Genomic DNA, 19,668 nt, shown 5'->3' on the forward strand with positions numbered 1-19,668 from the left:
GAGACACACACCGTCCAAAACAATGGACGCTACTGTTGCCCTGGCTCTTTCTTCTTGTTGAATCGTGAACTCTGACCTTTTCACAGTGTATGTGATTTTCTTTAGGACCCAATGTGTTGCTTGTTGAGATGTTTTAACCTAACTAATGTCAGATTTTAAGTGATATCCTGATTCTGTAGGTCTGGATTGTAAACTTGAAGTCAGCTTTCTGAAAAGTGTGGATAATTTATGACTKWAAAAAGGGAGATGGTTACATTCCATACATTGCCTGGCTGAATTTGAGACCTTTTTCCATGTAAATAAGTGAAATTATCATTTGAAAGGTGGGTCAGATGTTAGTATGGTTGATCTTTCTACACGAGTTCTCTCCAGATACTGCGACTTCCTCCCACAGTCCAGAAACATGCATGCAGGTTAATTTGTGTCTCTAAATCATGCTTAGGAGTGAGTGTGTGCATTCCTGTGTGTGTGTGTGTGTGTGTGTGTGTGTGTGTGTGTGTGTGCGTGTTTACCCAATAGACCGGTCTCCAACGACCGCTGATAATGGGAAACAATCCGCCCCAGCGGTCCTGCATGAACAATGGCTGGATCCTACAAAGACTCCTTTTTCAGTGACAGAAGAACAAAGCAGAGGAAAGCTCTGAGGGGGAATTCACCTTTTCACATCACTAATTTCATAAAAGGAAATATCTGGTGACCTGAACACCTGTCTGATGGAAAGAAAAAATGTAATTCCCGTTGCAACGTTTTCTTCTGTTAGCTCTTTTAATTCTTCTCCTTCCTATTCTCACTTTCAGCGACGTTTCCAAGATGCTACAGGAATGTAAATGTCACCCAACTGAGTGAATTTATGCACAGCAGGGTTTCCCCCATATCCAAACTGAAAGCTATTTACTCAAATCCCAGGAGTAAACAGCACTGTGAGCCAAAAAAATTCTCATTTGTCTAAATAACAGCGTAGCTGCCTCGAGTTTTCCTCCAGCTTCCTTCCACCATCCAAAAATAATTCACATTATCGACTCCAAATTGTCTCTTTTGACCGTCTTGCCCACTGATAGACTGGTGACCTGTGACCACTGGAGACAGATACGTCCTTAATAAGTAGGTGAGTGAAATATTCTACACTAAATCCAGTTTTATTGCTGGTTAAGTYGCCAATCTCTGGATTGTGACGAGCCATTGAGATGCAAATATGTCTTCCCACTGACAAAAGGTTAAATTAGTAATTTGTTCTGGATTTCCACAGGGATTTAATTCCTAAATGTAAAATGAGATTATGAAATYTAAGGGGCAAAAACGATTTTGGGGAYTAAAAACAAGTAAAGRCTAAAATAAATGATAAAAATTAATGAAGCCCATCAAAGTTTTATGTTAAGATGAATATTGTGATGGCTCTGAGACAGAACTTGTTCACTGAAAAGTTGATAGAAATTCAAATTAATGTAGAAAAATGTTTTTGGGAGTGTAATAGAAAAAAAAAACAACTAAATCATCAGCATAAATGTGACTTTATAGTGTGACCTCCAAATTAACATCATGGCTTTTATATTTTAATCCAACATCAGTATTTGGTTAAAACTAACTTTTTTATGCTTTATATTTTGTTTATTTAATGASTTTCCAATTTCGAAGATGGGAATTGTTCATAAGTTCATATTGTGCTTTATTCAATAAGATGTGACTTTATTTTCTGAAATGTCAAAAAAAAAAGATAGATAAATTCCCCCTTTATAGTAATGTTACCAATCCCGAACGAAAGAGCTGATGAAAGGAAAAAGACTAAATAATTGCAACATCCAGGTCATCAAAACACGTTACGCAAAAAAGACCTGATCTAACAACAGCGTTTAAGGGACMGAGGAACAGAAGAAGCTCTCATTAATGGGCTATAATGAGAATATAACGAGCTCTTATAGCTGCGGACCAAACTCACCTGGTGATTACACAAACCTTTTGTTCTCGCCAGCAGCATGAAGGGACACGTCTCGGACACCATATGCTGCCATTAAGGCCTTAATCATCCAGGAACAGATGGGCAGATTGCAGGCGACGTTACCGTCTGCTGCGACGCCCAGAGCAGCCATGACAGCGGAGGGAGCGCCAGCCCCGGTCACCCGCTTCTTCCGGGGCGAAGATCGCCGCTTTTGTTACGGGCCAACATCCCCACATAGGCCGCTGCGGCCCGCTGCGGCCACCGGGACAATGCAGACTTCTCAAACACTTTGTGCTCGAGTTGAATGAATTCTGCGTTTGCACCAATTAACGGCATAGAGATAACCTCCCACACTCAGGCTTATTGGTCCTGCTTTTACTTCGCAGCTCGTTCATTACAGACAGGTCCACAAACAATGATAAAAGAAGCCATCCTCCCTTCTTCTGCTGATTAATGAGCTGAGGGAGGGTGCAAATGTTTCACTGGAATGCAATTATCCCAAGGACTGGACTAAATCCAAAGCAACTATTCAAGTGAATGTTATCCAGAATGAATAAAAAGGTCTGAAATCTCTAAAAAGTCCTCCCGTTGTAAATGAAAAAAATAAAAAATGCCACACCCAGGCTCTAATTTGGATATACCTCTAATAATATTCAACTAAATGTCCCTGAATGAGCTAAGCACCAAATATACCCATTTTATAACCACCATTAACTTGTTGCACTAATTCAGGTAATATATTTATTTGACTGCTATTCCAAAAGTCCAGWTTAAACTGGCTGGTTGCCACCCACTGATTCAACTTCTGAGYACAGCCCACTRATCTTCAACAGCGTTAATGTCWGGGTTTCAGGAAGAGTCCAGAAGCCTAACTTGTCCATTTCAGAACCAGATCGTTGCTCTGTTGGTGTCCAGGTAGTAACCATCTGACCTAGACGGTTTCGCTATGTGATGACAAGAAATCAGTTTGAATGTTCAAGAATAGCCCTCAACTGGAAACTCCAGGACCAGTCTCATTCTCCACGGTGGAGTGGGTCCAAACCAAATGGTCAGATGGCACAAAGTCATAGCTATCTGACAAGAAAAATGCTTGAAGGCTTTCAAAACTTATTACAAAGCCAACTGTCAGGCATGGTGGTGACAGCATAATGCTGAGGGTCCGTTGCTGCCAGTACCACATGGACTGTTTGAAAGTTTTGTCCCGTGCCAAGAATCCAAACAGCTTCAGTCGTCAGAGAGGCCGCTTGTGGCCAGACGATACCAGGAAGTCGTTGACAGCTACAACAAGCATGTGGTTTCTGTAAAACTTTCCAAGAAACATATCAAGTGTTACCACAAAAAGTATAAAATTATGTTTTTGTTCGATTGCTTTAACACTAGTTTACGGTTTTTATCCATAAACATTCTCCAAATTCTCAGCCAGAGCCAAATGGTTTACTCTACTCTTGGCTTATTTGGTGTTTTTTATAGTACTGGATGAGTCATGTTGAAAGAATAACACATTTTGGGATTCATTTAACAAAGATTCACTTCTGCCCAGTCATTCCAAACAAAGAAACCTCATGCTGGTCATCAGCTTGGTTACACTGAATCATGTTCCTTAAGCACCGTTTTTCACAAGACTGCCAATTCGGTCTCTCAGAAACAGAGCATCCATACTGATCTGACAAGCGTTCAGTAGGGTTGAAGTTATTACTGCATGGAGGCCATTTCTTTCCCCCAGTCCCAGGATCTGGAGATAGACTGATAACCCGGCTCTGTGGGAGCGAGCTTAGGCATCTTGAAGTTCACAGTTTGGGGCCCAAAGGTGAAGAAATGAGATCGTCACTGGTTGCAGATAGGTTTGATCGTCTCTTAGTTTGATGCCTTGTTCTTCCCGTCACAAACTGAAAACATTTCTGCATTTTCCTTTAAATTACTAAAAGTCAACAAAAGTCCTTCAATCTATATTTTTAAGTAAGAATATTTACAACGTTGAATAGATGAGAGAAAAAGCACAATAAATCCAAACCTGTCCATGCAATTCTTGTTTCAAAAAGAAGAAAACACGCAAGTTGTTGTAAAATGACTCCATAATCTGTACATACTCTCTTCTCATTGATCAACTTCCAGCTTTAGATGTCGAGACCTTCACCTCAAATCTGCCTCAGTCAATAACCACAACACCCATTTTTTATTTATTTTTTTAAAATCATGTTTATTAAATTTAGAAAACATTGTTTCGTTAACAGTTTCATACCAACAGCAGGAAAGAGCTGAAACTGTAAGGAGACGCAGATGGGGCCCGGGCCAACCCCTGAGTTAAAAACCGTCAGCTCTGGAGCTCTTCTGTCACTATTCCGCTGTCGCCTGGGGTCACCTGTAGTTCAACCTGGCATAGAGTAGAAGAGAGTCACAACGTAGTCAACGTCTCAAGGTAGAACGCCAAAAGAAACGGGACGTAAGAAAACTCTGTGGACATCAGGTAGAAAAGTTGATTTGCAAAGTCAAGTTTCAAGTCAAGGTATTTCCTGCCAAAATATGCTGAGTATGCAACGTTGACATGTAATTAGGTTGCCAAGCCATGTCCTATGTAGACTTTATCACTCAGGGAGAGGTTTCTGCACAGTTTGTAGGGGCTGTGGACTCAGGGATGCAGAACGGATGTCTGAGAAAGAAGTGCAAACAATGTCTATAAGGAGTGTTTATTGAGAAGGTTGCATGGGGGAAGGTTAACGGGGGTTGGGGCAGACCCGAGCCAACCCCTCGTTATTTATCAAGGTGCTGAAAGGGGCGACTCTCTGGAGGGCGAGCCCGAGATATCCTCAGGAGGGAAAACTGTGAGCGTGCAGGCTCGGATCCCGCCTAGCGACTCGGGCAGGTCAAAAACCTTTTGCCACTCGTCTTTCTCCGGGTCGTACTTCTGTACTATTTCCACCATGCAGCGATTGTTCCACGAGTAGCCGCCCACGACGTAGATCTTGTTCTCAAACACGGCGACGCCGACGTCGCTCTGGCCTCGCAGCATGGCGGCGATGGGCGTCCACAGGTCGAGGGCGGGGGAGTAATACTCGCAGCTGAGCACGTCGTCGTAGTCGCTGGTGCCGCGGAAGTGATTGCCCCCGATCACGTAGAGCCGGTCGCCCACCGTGCACATGCAGTGGAGGCCCCGGACCGTCGTCATGGGCGCCTTCTGAGTCCATTTATCCGCATCTGGGTCAAAGCACATCAGCTCCTTCTGGAAAGTGTCATGAGTGATTCCCCCTGCAGCAAAAAAGACAGTAAAAAAAACCCCTAAAATTAATCCTCAGTCTGATCATCTTTGGGGAGGAAAACACTTTATGGACTTGTTAATCAGTCATTCACTAAATAACATCTTTCTAGCACCAGCCTGTAATGCTGCCCCGGGCTCTATGGTTTTAAAACTCATCCTTCCATGATCCCCACGCTGCAAATTCAGCCAATAAACAGATTAAACAGTAATTATACAAACTAGAGCAACATCAGCGGTTGCTCAGCCTCTTTTTAACACTCATTGTGAACAGTCGGCACAAAGCGGTGCGTCGTTTCAAAGCCCCTGTTAACATATGCGCAAACAGACGGGAGACGCCGGGACACAAAAACCTGATGGAAAAAAAAAAAACAAAAAAAAAAACAGGGAGGAAAAAAAAAAAAAATACAGGGCATGTCTACAGGGAAGGCTTAAAATAAAGAGGAACACAATCCCAGCATGCATTTGGGTGGGAGCCAGCTCGCCCCTCCTCCCCCAGCCACACACACATAGGCGGGGAGCAAACGCAGAGCAGGATTTGTGGAGCGTGCCGTTCTCAGGCACAATCCCTCCTTTTGTTGCCGCCCAGCGATCGTGTGTTCGGTCCATTGTTCCGGCTTAATCTGTGTATTCAGCTGCCATGACTCAGATCTGTGATGCTGCACCTTCTTAACTGATCAAATGAAGAGATAGCCCGACTACTTTATCCACCAATTGTACGAAGCCATTATGAACCCCCAACAAGAAAAACAGCGCTGGAGTTAACTCCGGATCTTTGTAATTCCTCCTCAGGGGGCTGTGCTGCTATTTTGATCCAGTTCAAAGGGTCTGGCCTTTTCTTTGATACGGTGTCGTCTGATCGGGATCCCAGTGTCTCGATGTCTAATCAGCAACATTAGAGGGGCAATGGGACACAGCACGTTTTAACCGAGCCGATCTCAACCTTCAAACACCAGCTAGAAGCCAGTGCCCTTCATTAGTCGCCACAGGACGGACTGTTATTGTATTTCATGCCATGTGCGCCCATATGGTTCTATTTCAAAGCATTTCCCTGTGCAGCCGAGCGGACGCTGAATAACTGCGGAGTCGTTTTGTACAAGCAGTGACCTGGATGAATGAGTGCCGGCACACCCGGGACTCCGGCTGGATGACGCAGGATGGACAGAGAGGTGAACCGACAGAGGACGGTTTCTATAAACGTCCTATAACAATCGCAGGTGTGAGGAGTTGAGATCCTGCATAAATAAATAAATCGCCCACGGACGATCTGCACTCGTTTCTGAYGTTACATCCCTCAAAGGTGAATGGCAGAGATAAGCGAGTATCGATCAGTCGTACTACAGGGCTACGTTATCGTGAATGCAGTTCTGTAAGGACAATAAAACCCACTGGAAACTCCAGAACTTCATCCTTTCCCAGAGCACAACTCACTTTTTAGAGGAATTTAAAAGCAGAAATAGTTTAAAACGCCTGAAAAAAAAAAAAAATAGAGATGAAAAACAGCTCTGTTTGCTCAATCATAAAGCTGGTGATTTCCCTGAGGTAAACCTGCTTCTTTCCTTTCATGGAAGAGTARCTTGATGGAAACTTTTTCCCAGAGTAATACTTCTGTCCTTTTCAGAAAACAGTACTGACCACAGAAGCCTTGTGACGGCTTGTACCGCAACAATGTGTGCTTGTGTAAACAAAGCCACCATCACACACCCAAAGAGTGACAACAGGGCCTCCAGTTATGACAGACAGCTGCTTGTAATGCCTCCCACTTCACACCTGCTTGGTTAATTATCACTGTGACTTYCTCCGGGTCCAGAGGAGACGTGTAACCGACAGCAGGTCAACTTGAACTTCCCTGTCCCCCCAATCCCTGATATTAAATCACARCGAGATGAAATTCAACTTTTTCGCTACAGTCTGAGAGCTCCAGAGCCCCATTCACAATTTTTTCACCCAAACGTTTAAATCCAAACCACCTCTGGACCCGACTACACATCCAAACAAACCTCCCTGCAGTCAATGCTCCACAAAAGGTCGGTGCTGTTAGTTGTGCTTTCATTTGCTTAATGTTAACGTTCTTCCTCTGTGCATGCGACWCAATTTGGGGACTTAAACCGTTCACACAGAACTCTYACTTAGTAGTATAAAMGACCACACTTAAAATCGGTATTGAGCATCAAGATCTGCTTGTCGCCAAAGACAGCTTGACCGTTTCGTARAACCCACGGAGTCTACTGGCTCTTATTCAATAAAACAAWTATTGGTTTCCCCTCTCATCTGCAGGAAAGATRCAGCTGAATGTTTGTCCATACRAATGCCCACAGCAGGACAGAGTGGTGGCGGTATGACGCTGTGGGCTGTTCTCCACAGGCGGTTATAAAGAAATGTTTCAGCGAGTGGAAAAAGTCGAGMGAAGAAAAATGTTGTTCTGCTCCAGAGCATTCTTGGCCTCGCAGTTCTCCTTCAAACACGAAAATGTCTTTAAGAGGTTCGACCCAAGCTCCGACTTGAAGCCAATTAAATATCCATCAGGAGGCCAGAAAGTGGATGTCTGCTGACAGCCATGTCCAAACTGACGAAGCTCAAGGGGATTGCAGAGAGGAATGGCAGATAATCCCCAAATCCAGGTGTGTTCAGCTGCTCATGTTATTTCATGCCCAAGAGGGTTCAGAGCAGAAGATGCAGCCAAAGATGATTCAACCGGTTGAGTATGAGAGCAGACGTCTAGTTTCAGTGAAGCATTAAAAAAAAAAAAAAGAAAAAAAACGACAGAAAGAAAAACAACAAAAAAAAAAAGGGGGCGGGGGACTTGTTTATAGGAAAACAAAGCGTGGCAGTAGTTTAGTAATGTCTGAATTGTGCCGAGGCGCTGCGGCTGTGACGGCCTGTGGACTGAGTGCATTTGTCAGGTTCATCCAGCTGACAGAATACCTTCAGACAGCACAGCAGCACAGTCGGAGAAAGTGACCTGATGTGCTGTGACAGACAGACAAGGAAGTGCACTCCGGCGTGGGTCACCTTGCACCGCAAGACTCTAACCCCCGGAGACTGTGGGAGCCAGAGAGGCCTCTTAGCGACCTCTTGGAGCATTTTTATTGAAGCTACGTTTCATGTGTGGTGCTCGATTCCTCTCTGATAGCAGCTGCAATCATTAAGCARGTTGTGTTGTGATATTACACTGCCCAACAGTTCATATTTTTAGGCGGTAYGGGTACGGAGCCTGCTCTCACAAAGACAAAATTTATCGCCCGACTCGCCTGATATCRACGTSGTAAAGCTGTATTTCCAACGAAGGAGGAATAAAAACAGAAAACGGTGAGCGGAGGGAAAAAGTAGCCTCYTTCTCTTCAGTTATTAGCAGTGAGATTATTAATAATTTTGACTATTGCACCATCAGCATCTTCTGCTYTTGCTGGTTTTAAATATTCTCTGGTTCTTTAGCTTGAAGTGAAAATGATCCATCATGTCTCGAGGTGCCAGCAGCCGTCCTTCGAGTCTCGGCTAATATTGGATCAAATTAAAAGGGCTACATGTTCTGCCAACTTGTCAATATTTCCCACGGCAACAAGTAGGATCAAATAAGAAACCGATTCCTGAAACATTGAATAATTAAAAATTTGCCCCAGTTAACTTCATTTAGTCCAACTGTGCTGACTACAGCTCGACTCAATTGTAACGTACAACAAAATACGAGTTTCCTAGGAAATTGATCAACAAACATTTGATGAACATGTGAAGGTAATAAAAGGAATAGAAATATTTCTTTGGTTTATTCATTTTTCTGTAGCCGTCTCAARCAGCTTTGGTTTGATCCAGGACTGTGCTTCATTTCAACCCAGCAACTAACTAGAGTGAGCAGTTTTTTAGTCCCATTTCTGACTCGTGTAATTCTTGTRCCACTTGACTCTCTCCACACAWCTCGGTGTCTAAATCTGAAACAAAATTTTGGAAAAATGTAAAGGTTACTCATTGTGACATTTTAGTCGCAACGAGTAAAGAATTTTAATTATAGGTGTGCTTTTACTTTAGGAGCCTTTTCCAGGAAGAAGGGCAGTTTTGTGGCCTTTATTACCCCCCCCTGCAGTGTTTCAGCCATTTACCAATTAGTGTTTCAAGCCAGGTTTGACATGTCCAAGTAGGCAGGYTGCACTTTAGAGTTAGACTACCAGTTAGATGTCATGTCCTCGTTAAACAAAAAAAACAACAAAAATATCCGGGGTAAATGCAGGTTTTGTGTAAATAAGCTTAGTCTAAAAAAAACCTACCTCCATAATCGATACAAGAACCACTCACAGACTGACACTAGGGGGTGCTATTTTTTGGTTCAAGTAGGTGGTACAAATCGCCTCACCTCATTCAAAAAACTTTAAACATCTTTGGAATACGTTAACGCTGTTCAATGTTTGTTGTGAAACGTGGATTTTCAGCWTCAGGGATCAGCTCTTACGCCTTTGAACKGCCGCCGCTGCCGCTCGCGTTCATGTGTTGCAAGAGGAGGAAGATGATGGTTTTTCTTGTGGCCAGGAGGGATTAACAGTGTTGTGTATTACACCTCCTACACCTCCTTCAGTTCTCCTTTCTCCATCCTCCTGAATTCCCCTCCACCAGCAGAAACGTTCGCCCCTTTTGTCGTGCTGCTCTGGATTAGTCACACTGAGAAAATAGGGCTCATCTCCATACCGCGGGATTCGCTTCCAATCGCAGGAACAAGTGTTAATGTGAGGCCTAAAGARCAGGCGGTGATTCCCTTGAGGTCCACCGCWCGCGCCAAACCCTCCACCATGACATAAGCGTGATGCCAGAGTGTCAACAACGGGTTACTTTCTTCAGGACTCGGCAAGTCAAGCAGACAAAAGCGAGCATCTGATCCCAAACTGAGCTTTTAAGTAGACAATAGATGCACTGAATCACAATTGTCATAGCAATACCAGTGTGTGCAATGTCGCAGTCGTAAAGGCTGCTTTCTTGCCATATTTGGTAAGGTATTATATTTAAAGTGTTGAGCATCCGGGGTCTGCATGTTAGTGATGTATTTGGCCATTTGGATGGACTGTAAAGGCCCTTTACGTTCGTGCCAGATGGATATATTTAGAAGCAAGTTTGATGAAGTTCGTGGAGACTGCAGGAAATTTTGTGAAAGAAAGAAAAGTGTCCTGAAAATGTAATTGCAATATAATTAAACCTGGGATTAAATGTTTCARCATTTATTTTCATTTTGACTTTYATAAATGAGCAAAATCCTGCTAAATGTAGTCATAAAATTTGAGAGCTAATTATACAAAATGTTGCATCTTTTTTGCTTTTCTACTCTTCAGAAGGTTAATACAAACTCTCAGCACACACTCACCTGAAATGTACATGTAACCACCGTACACCGTCCCAGCGTGGCCGTAATGTGGCTCATTCATTTTGGCAACATACGTCCATTCATTTGTCCTTGGGTTGTAGCACTCCACAGTAGCTTTGAGATGGGGAGAGAAAAAAAAGAAAGAAGAAGACCGTATTAGAAGAAAGTGGGTCAAGACGCAACTAAAAGAGGACAAACAGCAGCAAATGAGGCCTTGGAGGGTCTCAGTGTGGGATCTAAAACTCAGATTTAAATACAGTACACACCCCATGGCCCGCCAACCGCTGCTGCGTCCACTGACTGCGCAGGAAATTGGGAGATTGCTAGATCCTTTATCCTAATGCGCCTGAGGATACTTYAGCGAGAAATCTGAAATATCCAACAACAGGGGCGCTGGGATTCACGAGCGATAATCACAGGCGAGCGATCGGTTGCTTGTTACGACCCCATAACAAGCAACAAGGGTGCGTCAACAAGATTACCTTGTGCTTGAAATAAGATCATAACAAGGCTCAAAGCACGCTTCAGTCTCTGCCATCAATAGCTCCTCATCGCCATGGATGGAAAAGACATGAGCAAGTTATTCTCCTGTAATCACAGGATGRAAACCTGTTGGCTTTATTTACTGCATTCAGGACACGAGTGCTTAACTAGACGTCGTTTTAAACTGAACTGATTGATGGTGAGCAGAAAGAGCAGCAGGTGGATTTGGAGAATTTTGGAGGATTCTGTGAAATCAATGAGACAATTGCAGATGAGAATGAATCTAATGTAGAAGCTGCCAGTAATAACTCAGTGGCCTTAATTGTCTGTATTCTCATATATTCTAATTTAAGTTTAGAAAACTGGCAAATTGAGTATAAATTAAGTTACAGAAATAAAAAATAAAAACTGTAGTAGACGTAGTGCAAAATACATATTTGTTCTCAGATTTTAAGAAGCTAAATTAACCTAGAGGGAAACGGCAGTAAAGCGAGCCAGAAAGACTCAGTGTGTACTCATTAAAGCTGAAATTCCCCCCCGTGAATCCGTCTTCACGTTGTTAAGCTTTCCTTTTCTAAAAATCAGGGCATTCCAGACGCAACAATAAAACCACACCCATACGACCCGTCGAGAGTAAACAAACGTGGCGGAGGGGAAGGGCACATCCAGAAATACACYGGGCYTGWACCACATGCAGCGCGAAGGCAGTGGAACGTAAAGCTGAATAAGGCAGTTGTGTAGACAGTCGTTGAGCTCAGGCTCTGTTCTTTGGTCTAATTATAACCCAAAATAGAAGACAGCTCCTCTCCCGGTCTGCTGGAGTTATACGGCCGGATTTAAGTATTGGGTGGCACCTCTTTGTGGTTTAAGACTACGGGTTGCAGAGGTCCCCGATTGGTTACCAGGCMCCAACCGACTGCAAGGAAAACATATAAACAAACATATACATAGACTGATCCGCTCATAAAGCTGGTTTTAAGAATTAAAATAGAAGAAAACARTGTTACAGCGGGAAGTTTCAGACGGAACGACTTTGTCAACACTTAAAGCTCTGAAGGGCACGTCAGTCGCTGTCAGTACTGATCCTGTCAAAGCTTCAGGCCGGTCTCAATGTCACACGCACAGAAGAAGAACAGCAGCAAAAACACTTCTCCAGGACAAAGTCACTGAAATCTTATGCACTGATGCGTTTCTGTAATCGACTGCAGCAGATTGCGAGGATATTTGAGGAAATTTATTTGACTACTTATAGATTACTCATGTTAAACAAGCACTTTAAAGACTAAAAATTCATGTCAAATTAAAGGTGCCTGTTGATTTATATTATATTACAGCGCCTGYRCCAGGACCAGTCCTTCAGATATTTTGTACTGGCCCATTGTGCGGGAAAAAACAACAAAAAACATAATAAACTCAAATGTTCASAAATCTGAACAGCTTTCATCTTGAAAGTGACAAATTTCTTTTCTTGGGTCACTTACATATTTTCAATATTCTACACTTTTCCAGACTCAAATTTTAAAGATTAAAATGTAATTACTTAGTTGCGTTTTGTTGTCTGTATGTTCTACAAATCATGGAAAAAGAATGTTGTAAAGTTAAATCCACTTTAAAATAAAACAATTCTTACATTTTACACTAAAAACAGCASATTTCAACACATTTAGGCTATAAAATTTAACAAACCGATAGCCTCAGTTTGTTAAAAAACCTGGGTTTGACGCCTAACCCAGGTCAAGTTGAAAGGTCTTTTAGTTTAGAGAAGAAACAATAAAGGATGGGAACCAACATCTTTTCATCCTGGTTTCTGCTTTCCATACTTTACCAGAACTAGAAAATGATAAAACCAAACATCATGCAAACAAAGGAAAGATTCACTGGAAAGATAGAATTTTTAACAACACGTGGACAAATAAGTAAAAGCTTTCTGACATATCGCAATGTTAGTGGATTTTAATAATATTAAAGGACAGTTTGGAAAGCAATGTTTGTCTGCTGGCATTTCCAATTATCATAAATGCATCCTCTGAATGCCAACATAATATTCAGCCTGTTGGATGGAGTATCACCACAGCAGATGCCAACATCCGGCACAGATGATRGCGCCCAAGATGCTAAAGGTCAGAGAGTGTTGGAAGCATTAATATCACAATCCAATTCCCTAATCRTTGTGCAGCTATTCTGTCATCGTTCTTTTTCCCCTGAAGTCAAAGGAAAAGAGAACAGAACGGCTTGTGGTTCCAGGATGATTATAGCTTGAGTTAACATATTGTAAAATACAAGAACTTACACATTTTTCAGTTTGTGCTCTTAAAGATGTGAATTTTCAGTTCTCAGAGCTGCAAGTCTAGTTTTATTTTTCAGCTACGACGACTTCTGTTACTAGCAGCTGAAAAAATGTCTTTCTACACGTCTATTGGAGTCACATTTAACATGGAAAAAATAGTTACTGCTGTAGAAAAAGAYCCCTCGCCAAGCCGCAACTTTATATTTTTCATTATTCATGAAGGAGAGAAAGAATAATCCTTGGTTTCTTTTTAGTCCAGTTGCCAAACCTACAGCCATAGCTCAGTCGAGCCATCAACTCCCCCCGGCACTCAGCGGTAATGGCTTTATGGGATTCTTCTTAAATAAAATTGATTCTATTAAAAATAAAATTGTTGGCATTCTCCCGAAGGCGATTACTTCATCCTCAGTGAGTGAGTCAGCACCGAGTGCCACTATAAAACCTGATGTGTTTGGACTGTTTTGAGATGGTTGAGCTTTCCAAGTTATCAARAGCACAAGAAGAAACTAGTTTGTMTTGGATTTTTTTTAAACATCTAGTGCACAGGGGTCAAACTCTTTATGTGGCCCTCTAGGCTCCAAATTACATCAACAAGTCCTTCACGTTTTTCACAACTCTGCAAAATTCACACAAAACCAACAAATCTCCACATTTTTACTGCAAAGTTTCTCAAAATTCCTCAAAAACATTGAATCTATAATTGATAAAAAGTCACSTTTAACATCATACATTAGCGCATATATTGTAAAAACTCCTTACAAACATTTCTATTGATGATATATATTTTTTAGTTTCATCAATATATTCTGAGACAACCGTCCCTTTAGAACATTCACAATGAAAATGAGTCTGATCTAGAGAGAAACATGGGCTGGTTTCTGCTTTCCAAACTTTATCAGACCTGGAATCAGCCTCATTCTGCTCTTGCTCCTGCTTTTCATAAAGTTCTGACCTGACTGTTGATTTGTTTGCATTATGTAGTACTTTGGGTGGCCTCTTGTACTGTGCGTTTCAGTCTTGAAGCTTAAAATATGATTGTAAATTGGCACAATATAAATTGAACTGATTTGGAGCTTGTTGCGATTCATATTTCAAAATAATTCTGTTCACCTAATGATCTGCTCTTTAACAAAAGCCCGTCATACTCGTGGTGCCCTTTTGAAAACAATGTGCTTGATAATAAACCACATGGCGGATTTGAACTCACCAAGCTCCCCAGCAGCATTCCTCCCACCTACAGCGTAGAGATGTCCCTTGAGAGCGCTGAGGTGGAAGAAGGTTCGTTTTTCATTAAGGCACGCCACCTGGATCCATTTATTGTAGCGAGGGTCGTACCGGAACACCGTGTCCACTGCCGTTTTTCCTTTGGTGTCGTAGTTGCTTTGGCCGCCCACAACATAGAGAAAGTTGCCGATGACGGCGATGCCGTGCTGGTAGCGGGGTGCGTCCATGGGAGCCAGCGCCTTCCACTCGTGGGCCTTCTCGTCAAAGAGCCGCAGCTCCTTGCTGACGACAAGCTGCTGGCGCAGAACGCCGCCCAGAGTGACCAGGTGGGCACTGTCCGAGCGAATGGCTGTCCGTTCAGACTGCATTACTGGCTGCATGAAGGGCATCATTTGGTAATTGCTAGCTTCCAGGAGAAGGTTGACACAAGTGTTGTCTGTGCGCATAAAATCCACTGTCTGTACATGATTGATGAGCTCTTGAGGGTTCATGAGGGGGAAGCGAATGTTCTTCATGAGCTTTGCAGCATATTCCATGCGACTGTCCTCGAAGCGCAGCCAGCGGCAGGCGGCCTTGAACAAGTCTAACTCAGTGCAGTGTTTCAAGCTGTTACTGGACAGCACAAAGGCCAGCCGTTCAAACGGGAGCTTGACAAACTCTCCTGTGCCCAGTAAGGAGGGGAAGTTCTTCAGGATGAAGTTGTTGACGTATTTGTCCACCTCYGTCAGGTTGTACGTGTTGGCAATTCGCCCCACCTCAACGCAGTTGTCGAGTGAAACCTGCGAAATCAGCAGCAGAGTAAGTCGTAGGAAACCCAGCCACCATCAGCAGCAGCTCAGATGGCTGGCTGTCACTAAGGGAAAGAGCTAGATTGAGTTTGTAGATTGTAAAAAAGGTGTTTAATCCACTTACACATCTTGTCACTTTATGACCAAAAACTTCTGTTTTTGGGGATTTTATGTGACAGATAATAAAGCAGCTGATAAATGGAAAATGAAGAGAGCAACACAAGCTTTTCAGCATGTTTTGTGTTTTTACACAAACTGAAAAGTGTGGCATGCTTATATATTCAGCCTCCTTTTCACCTGTAAATGAAACACAGGGCAACAAATTTCGCTGCAAATAATAACGCCAATGAGTTAAATCTAATCTCAGGCATAACTCAACCCACTGTTGAAAAACTAAAACCTGGTGGCAGCATCATGCCATGGGGATGGAGCACARCATGGGGCAATCCTGAAGAAAACCTGCTGKAGCCAGCACCAGATTGGAGACACGGAGCACCCTTAGCATACGGCGAGAGCTACAAATGACTGGCTTAGATTAAAGCATGTTGTGTTACAATGGCCCAGTCAAAGTCCAGACATACATCTACTTCAAAAATATTAGCAATACTTGAAAATTAACGTCCATACATATACTGAGGCTAAGCTCCAAATGTTTTGCAAAGGAGCAAAAAAAATCTCTGGGTATAAAAAACTGGTAGAGACTTGCAGCTAGATTTATAGACTTGCAGCTATAAATCTCACACACTAAAAAGTGTCTCTACAGACTACTTTTTAAAATCCTTTTATTCACAAACGCTACTTTGTGTTGGTCTATCGCATAAAACCTTGAGAAAACACACTGGAGTTGGTGGCTGTGATAAAATGACAAGATCTTGAAGATAGATGTATGGAAGCTATTGTACTTTTAAATAGCCTGTGGTTAGTCACGAACACATTCTTTAGTATTCATTGGGATTATCCTGACTTCCATACACTCCCTCACACTTTGTGTCGACAACATCTAAATCCTTTTTAAAACGAGCTGCTGAAGCTCTTCACAAAGTTTTTTTTTGTTTTACATGCAACAGCTCCTTTGTCGTCTTCTTACCCCAGAAATGAGAAAAACCTTGCAGAAGTCCAACACGGGAAGGATTTGTAAAAAACTTGCAGCTTCAAGTGTGTCTTGCAAATTCTCCATGTTGAGTGACAACTTTGCTGTGTAGATAAAGTCGATGATCTTCTTGAGGCCTATTCGGTTTACTCCGTGAAGCTTGATGCACATCAAATCCTGTTCTTTCATTCCACCTGCATCACGGGAGAGTGGGGCGGGGGAAAAACAACAACAAAACAAATTACTAAATGTGGTTCTACTCATTGCAATAACAAAACAAGGACGGGAGACACTGGAGACCGGTATCCTTCACTCCAAGCAGCTCTTGAACACACACCTACTAACACAAGCTCTTTAAACTGTAGCTGTTTGTCACCATGTAGCCTAAATGCTGCCAAAAATGAGTAATGGGTAAATTACTGTGTGAAACAACAACAATTTTCTCAGTTTAAGTATTTCTGATGAAGCCATCGTCATGAGATTCTGAGCGGACGTCTGCAGCAAATTAGTTATCAAATGAAGTTACGGGTAAATATCAGAATGACACAAGAAATAAGTTGTAAAAACATTTTTTTTTWAAAAATGAAATGGAAACCCAAGAAACGTTAATTAATAGTGGCTGGTTTATTATTAACTCACGGTTTATTAAATGTTTCTTATTACAAAGGTACTTCAGAGAGTGGTACGGTTGGTAAAAGTAAAGAAGTTTTCAGGTAAAATTCTTATTTTTGCTAAATATTCTAACAGCACTGGCAGATGCCCCAGTGAGTGCTGCTGGAGCCGKAATCCTGAAATGGAGAGATCATCATTTCAGCGTAAGCCACCCACGGCCCGGTGCTCCTCATCCGATTTCTGACAGAAAGGTCAAAATAATAATCAAAGGAGTTCTCCGAGAGACAAGCGGCGCTCTCGGAGAACTTTAGAAAGACCTGAAACTAGCAGGTGATCCATGGCCTCAACGTGGTCCCACTTTTCCAAGTTWAAAAAAAAATGTATTGAATTTTACTTTGAAAAAGGCCTGTTACGGCATACGGGTTGGCAGAAAAGCTACAGTGAAGACCAGTGGGATCTCAATGAGGGGGAAAAAAACGTAAAAGCATTGCATTTATACACTGCTGCTTTTCAAAGATAATGTGACAAATTAACCAGAATGCTATTAAGGTGTTGACAGAAAGTGTTTGAACATTTCATTATATTATCAACTACTTTGGACTTTATAGAATCTTAAGCATGATTACAATAATCAGAAAACAATAGTGACTTCTTTTCAAAGTGGACTGACAAGCAACTTGAGACGTGGATCTGTGTTGCTAAGACGATGGGATTTATCACCACTGTCCCCTGCAGCTTTAAAGGMGAGTAAATTACACAGGGGAGTAGAGCAATATGTGGACAATACATCTTACCCAATAGTCTTCTTTGCAATTCAAATATTTTAAATACTGAGAACTGCTGGAGTGAAATGTTTAGCTGGTTATATTGTCTGTTTGCCAACATACTTGGTCACTTTTATGAACTTTCACCGTCTTTTATTCCCAAACCTGATCAAGGTAACATGAGCTAMAGAYGGCTGAAGTGAACATTTTGACAAAAAGATCCATGAGAAAAATGTGGGTTAAATTCAATCTTTACTGCTATCGCAATATTTAGCAATATCATACTTCCATACAATTTTCCAGCCCTACTGCAGAGTTATCTGTAGATCAGAGTTTTCCTTGGCAACGCAGCTTGAAGTATTGCCACCACCCACAAATGTGTGAAGCTATTCAGACACATATAGATGGAGCTATAGAAGCTATACATAGCTGTGAGACCAGCTGAACATGCTCCGATGCAGGCGAGGTGGGGAGAGGAGAAGGCTCCAAATCCCCACATAATAATGCTGCATGATGGGAACTCTCCAGTGCTGGGGTGTCAAGTTAAGAGAAAAATTACATTTTGCATGAAGTAAAAAATTTACTGACATTTTGTGATTCCTGCTCATTAAAACGCATACAGGTAATAATAATAATAATATTTGTTGGTACCTTTGAAGAGACGAACATTACCAAATAAAACCAATACAAGAATAGATTAAAAAAAAAAAAAGGAAAAAAAAATTATTTTCTGCATTTCTTTAAAAAATGATTTGTTGACTTCTTAAAGAGCTTTTAAAAGTCATTACAGGAATTTAATAATAGAAAAAGTTGAGTATATTCATATCTGTAATTATTTATAACATTCACTTGACTGCTGTCTGTTATAAATGAGGAAAATCAACTTCTTGCATCTAGTTTATTATACCAGTTAAAATYATCTAAAAGTTGWTTAAATGTTAAATACATCTGGAATGTATGTTACTATACATGAAAATATGAACAGAAGTGACTCAATCATATATTTATGCATATACATTGTTGACTGTTAAGTCATCAACTGGTGCTATATAGACAAACTATTTTATTAAATTCACTCTCCTATAAATTCTTTAATAATATATCCATCTACTGAATGTAAGGGAACTTTTACTGATCATATTTCCACAGAATGTCGCTTTGAAAAAGTTCCAACTATCCCTTTAATAAACTTTACAATGTTGATTAAAGGTTTTCAACTTTCCTTTACTACTGAATTTCCAGCTTAAACCCCAGTTTCTTTTTACTGCACAGAAAAAACACTGCTAAAAACCTCAATTTAAAATAATTCCTAATACAGGGAAGAACATCGAGGAATTTCTCGATGCAGTAACTGGGGTTCAGAGTAAAACTTGACCCACATACATACGTGACATGCATCTGTCTAATTCCTGCTTCAACGCCCCTCTGACCAGCGCGTGCACGCGCTGGTCAGAGAGGCAGAGTTTGCAGACCCACCTGTGAACATAGCTTTGAAGTAGTCGGAGGACGAGGCCATCATTGCGCGGTGAACAGGAAAAGCTTCGTCGCCGTCCCCAGCAACCAGCGTCACGTCACACAGCAAACCTTCTATTCTCAGCTGATCAAATCCCTGAATCCAAAAGGGAAGGGAGGTGAGAGTTATACGAGCAGGAAGTGTTTCTGGCTCCCAGCTTAGGGGACCTAAATTAAGTAGCGGCTTTTTATCCCCTCATCCAGTGACTCCTCAGCTGAGTCAATAACAGACTGAGAAGATCACGTGCTCACCAAAGCTCCTGGTGACAGAAATAAAATTAACTCGCCAGTTTTGTAATTTCTTCAGGTAAATAATTGATATTGCCCCTCGCTTTTGCGAACCCGATTTTTTTTTTACCTACTACGTCAAATGAGACACGGAGG

General features: G+C 41.8%; 1 protein-coding gene across 7 annotated transcripts in view; it reads right to left on the reverse strand.

Annotated features, from left to right (window-relative positions):
* Positions 1-4,601: 4,601 nt before the first annotated feature.
* The window catches only part of klhl13 (kelch-like family member 13), a 39,985-nt gene continuing 24,918 nt past the window's right edge, over positions 4,602-19,668 (reverse strand). For all 7 annotated transcript variants that reach the window (XM_008427731.2, XM_008427733.2, XM_008427734.1 and 4 more), the window contains 5 exons: positions 19,249-19,381; positions 16,394-16,590; positions 14,502-15,297; positions 10,525-10,638; positions 4,602-5,176 (listed from right to left, as the gene is read on the reverse strand). In XM_008427731.2, the coding sequence (XP_008425953.1) occupies positions 4,689-5,176; positions 10,525-10,638; positions 14,502-15,297; positions 16,394-16,590; positions 19,249-19,381 (1,728 nt within the window). In that variant the 3' untranslated portion in view covers positions 4,602-4,688. The remainder of the gene's footprint in view (positions 5,177-10,524; positions 10,639-14,501; positions 15,298-16,393; positions 16,591-19,248; positions 19,382-19,668) is intronic.

This window comes from Poecilia reticulata, linkage group LG14 (assembly GCF_000633615.1).
Source record: "Poecilia reticulata strain Guanapo linkage group LG14, Guppy_female_1.0+MT, whole genome shotgun sequence".
Classification (NCBI taxonomy): Eukaryota; Metazoa; Chordata; class Actinopteri; order Cyprinodontiformes; family Poeciliidae; genus Poecilia; species Poecilia reticulata.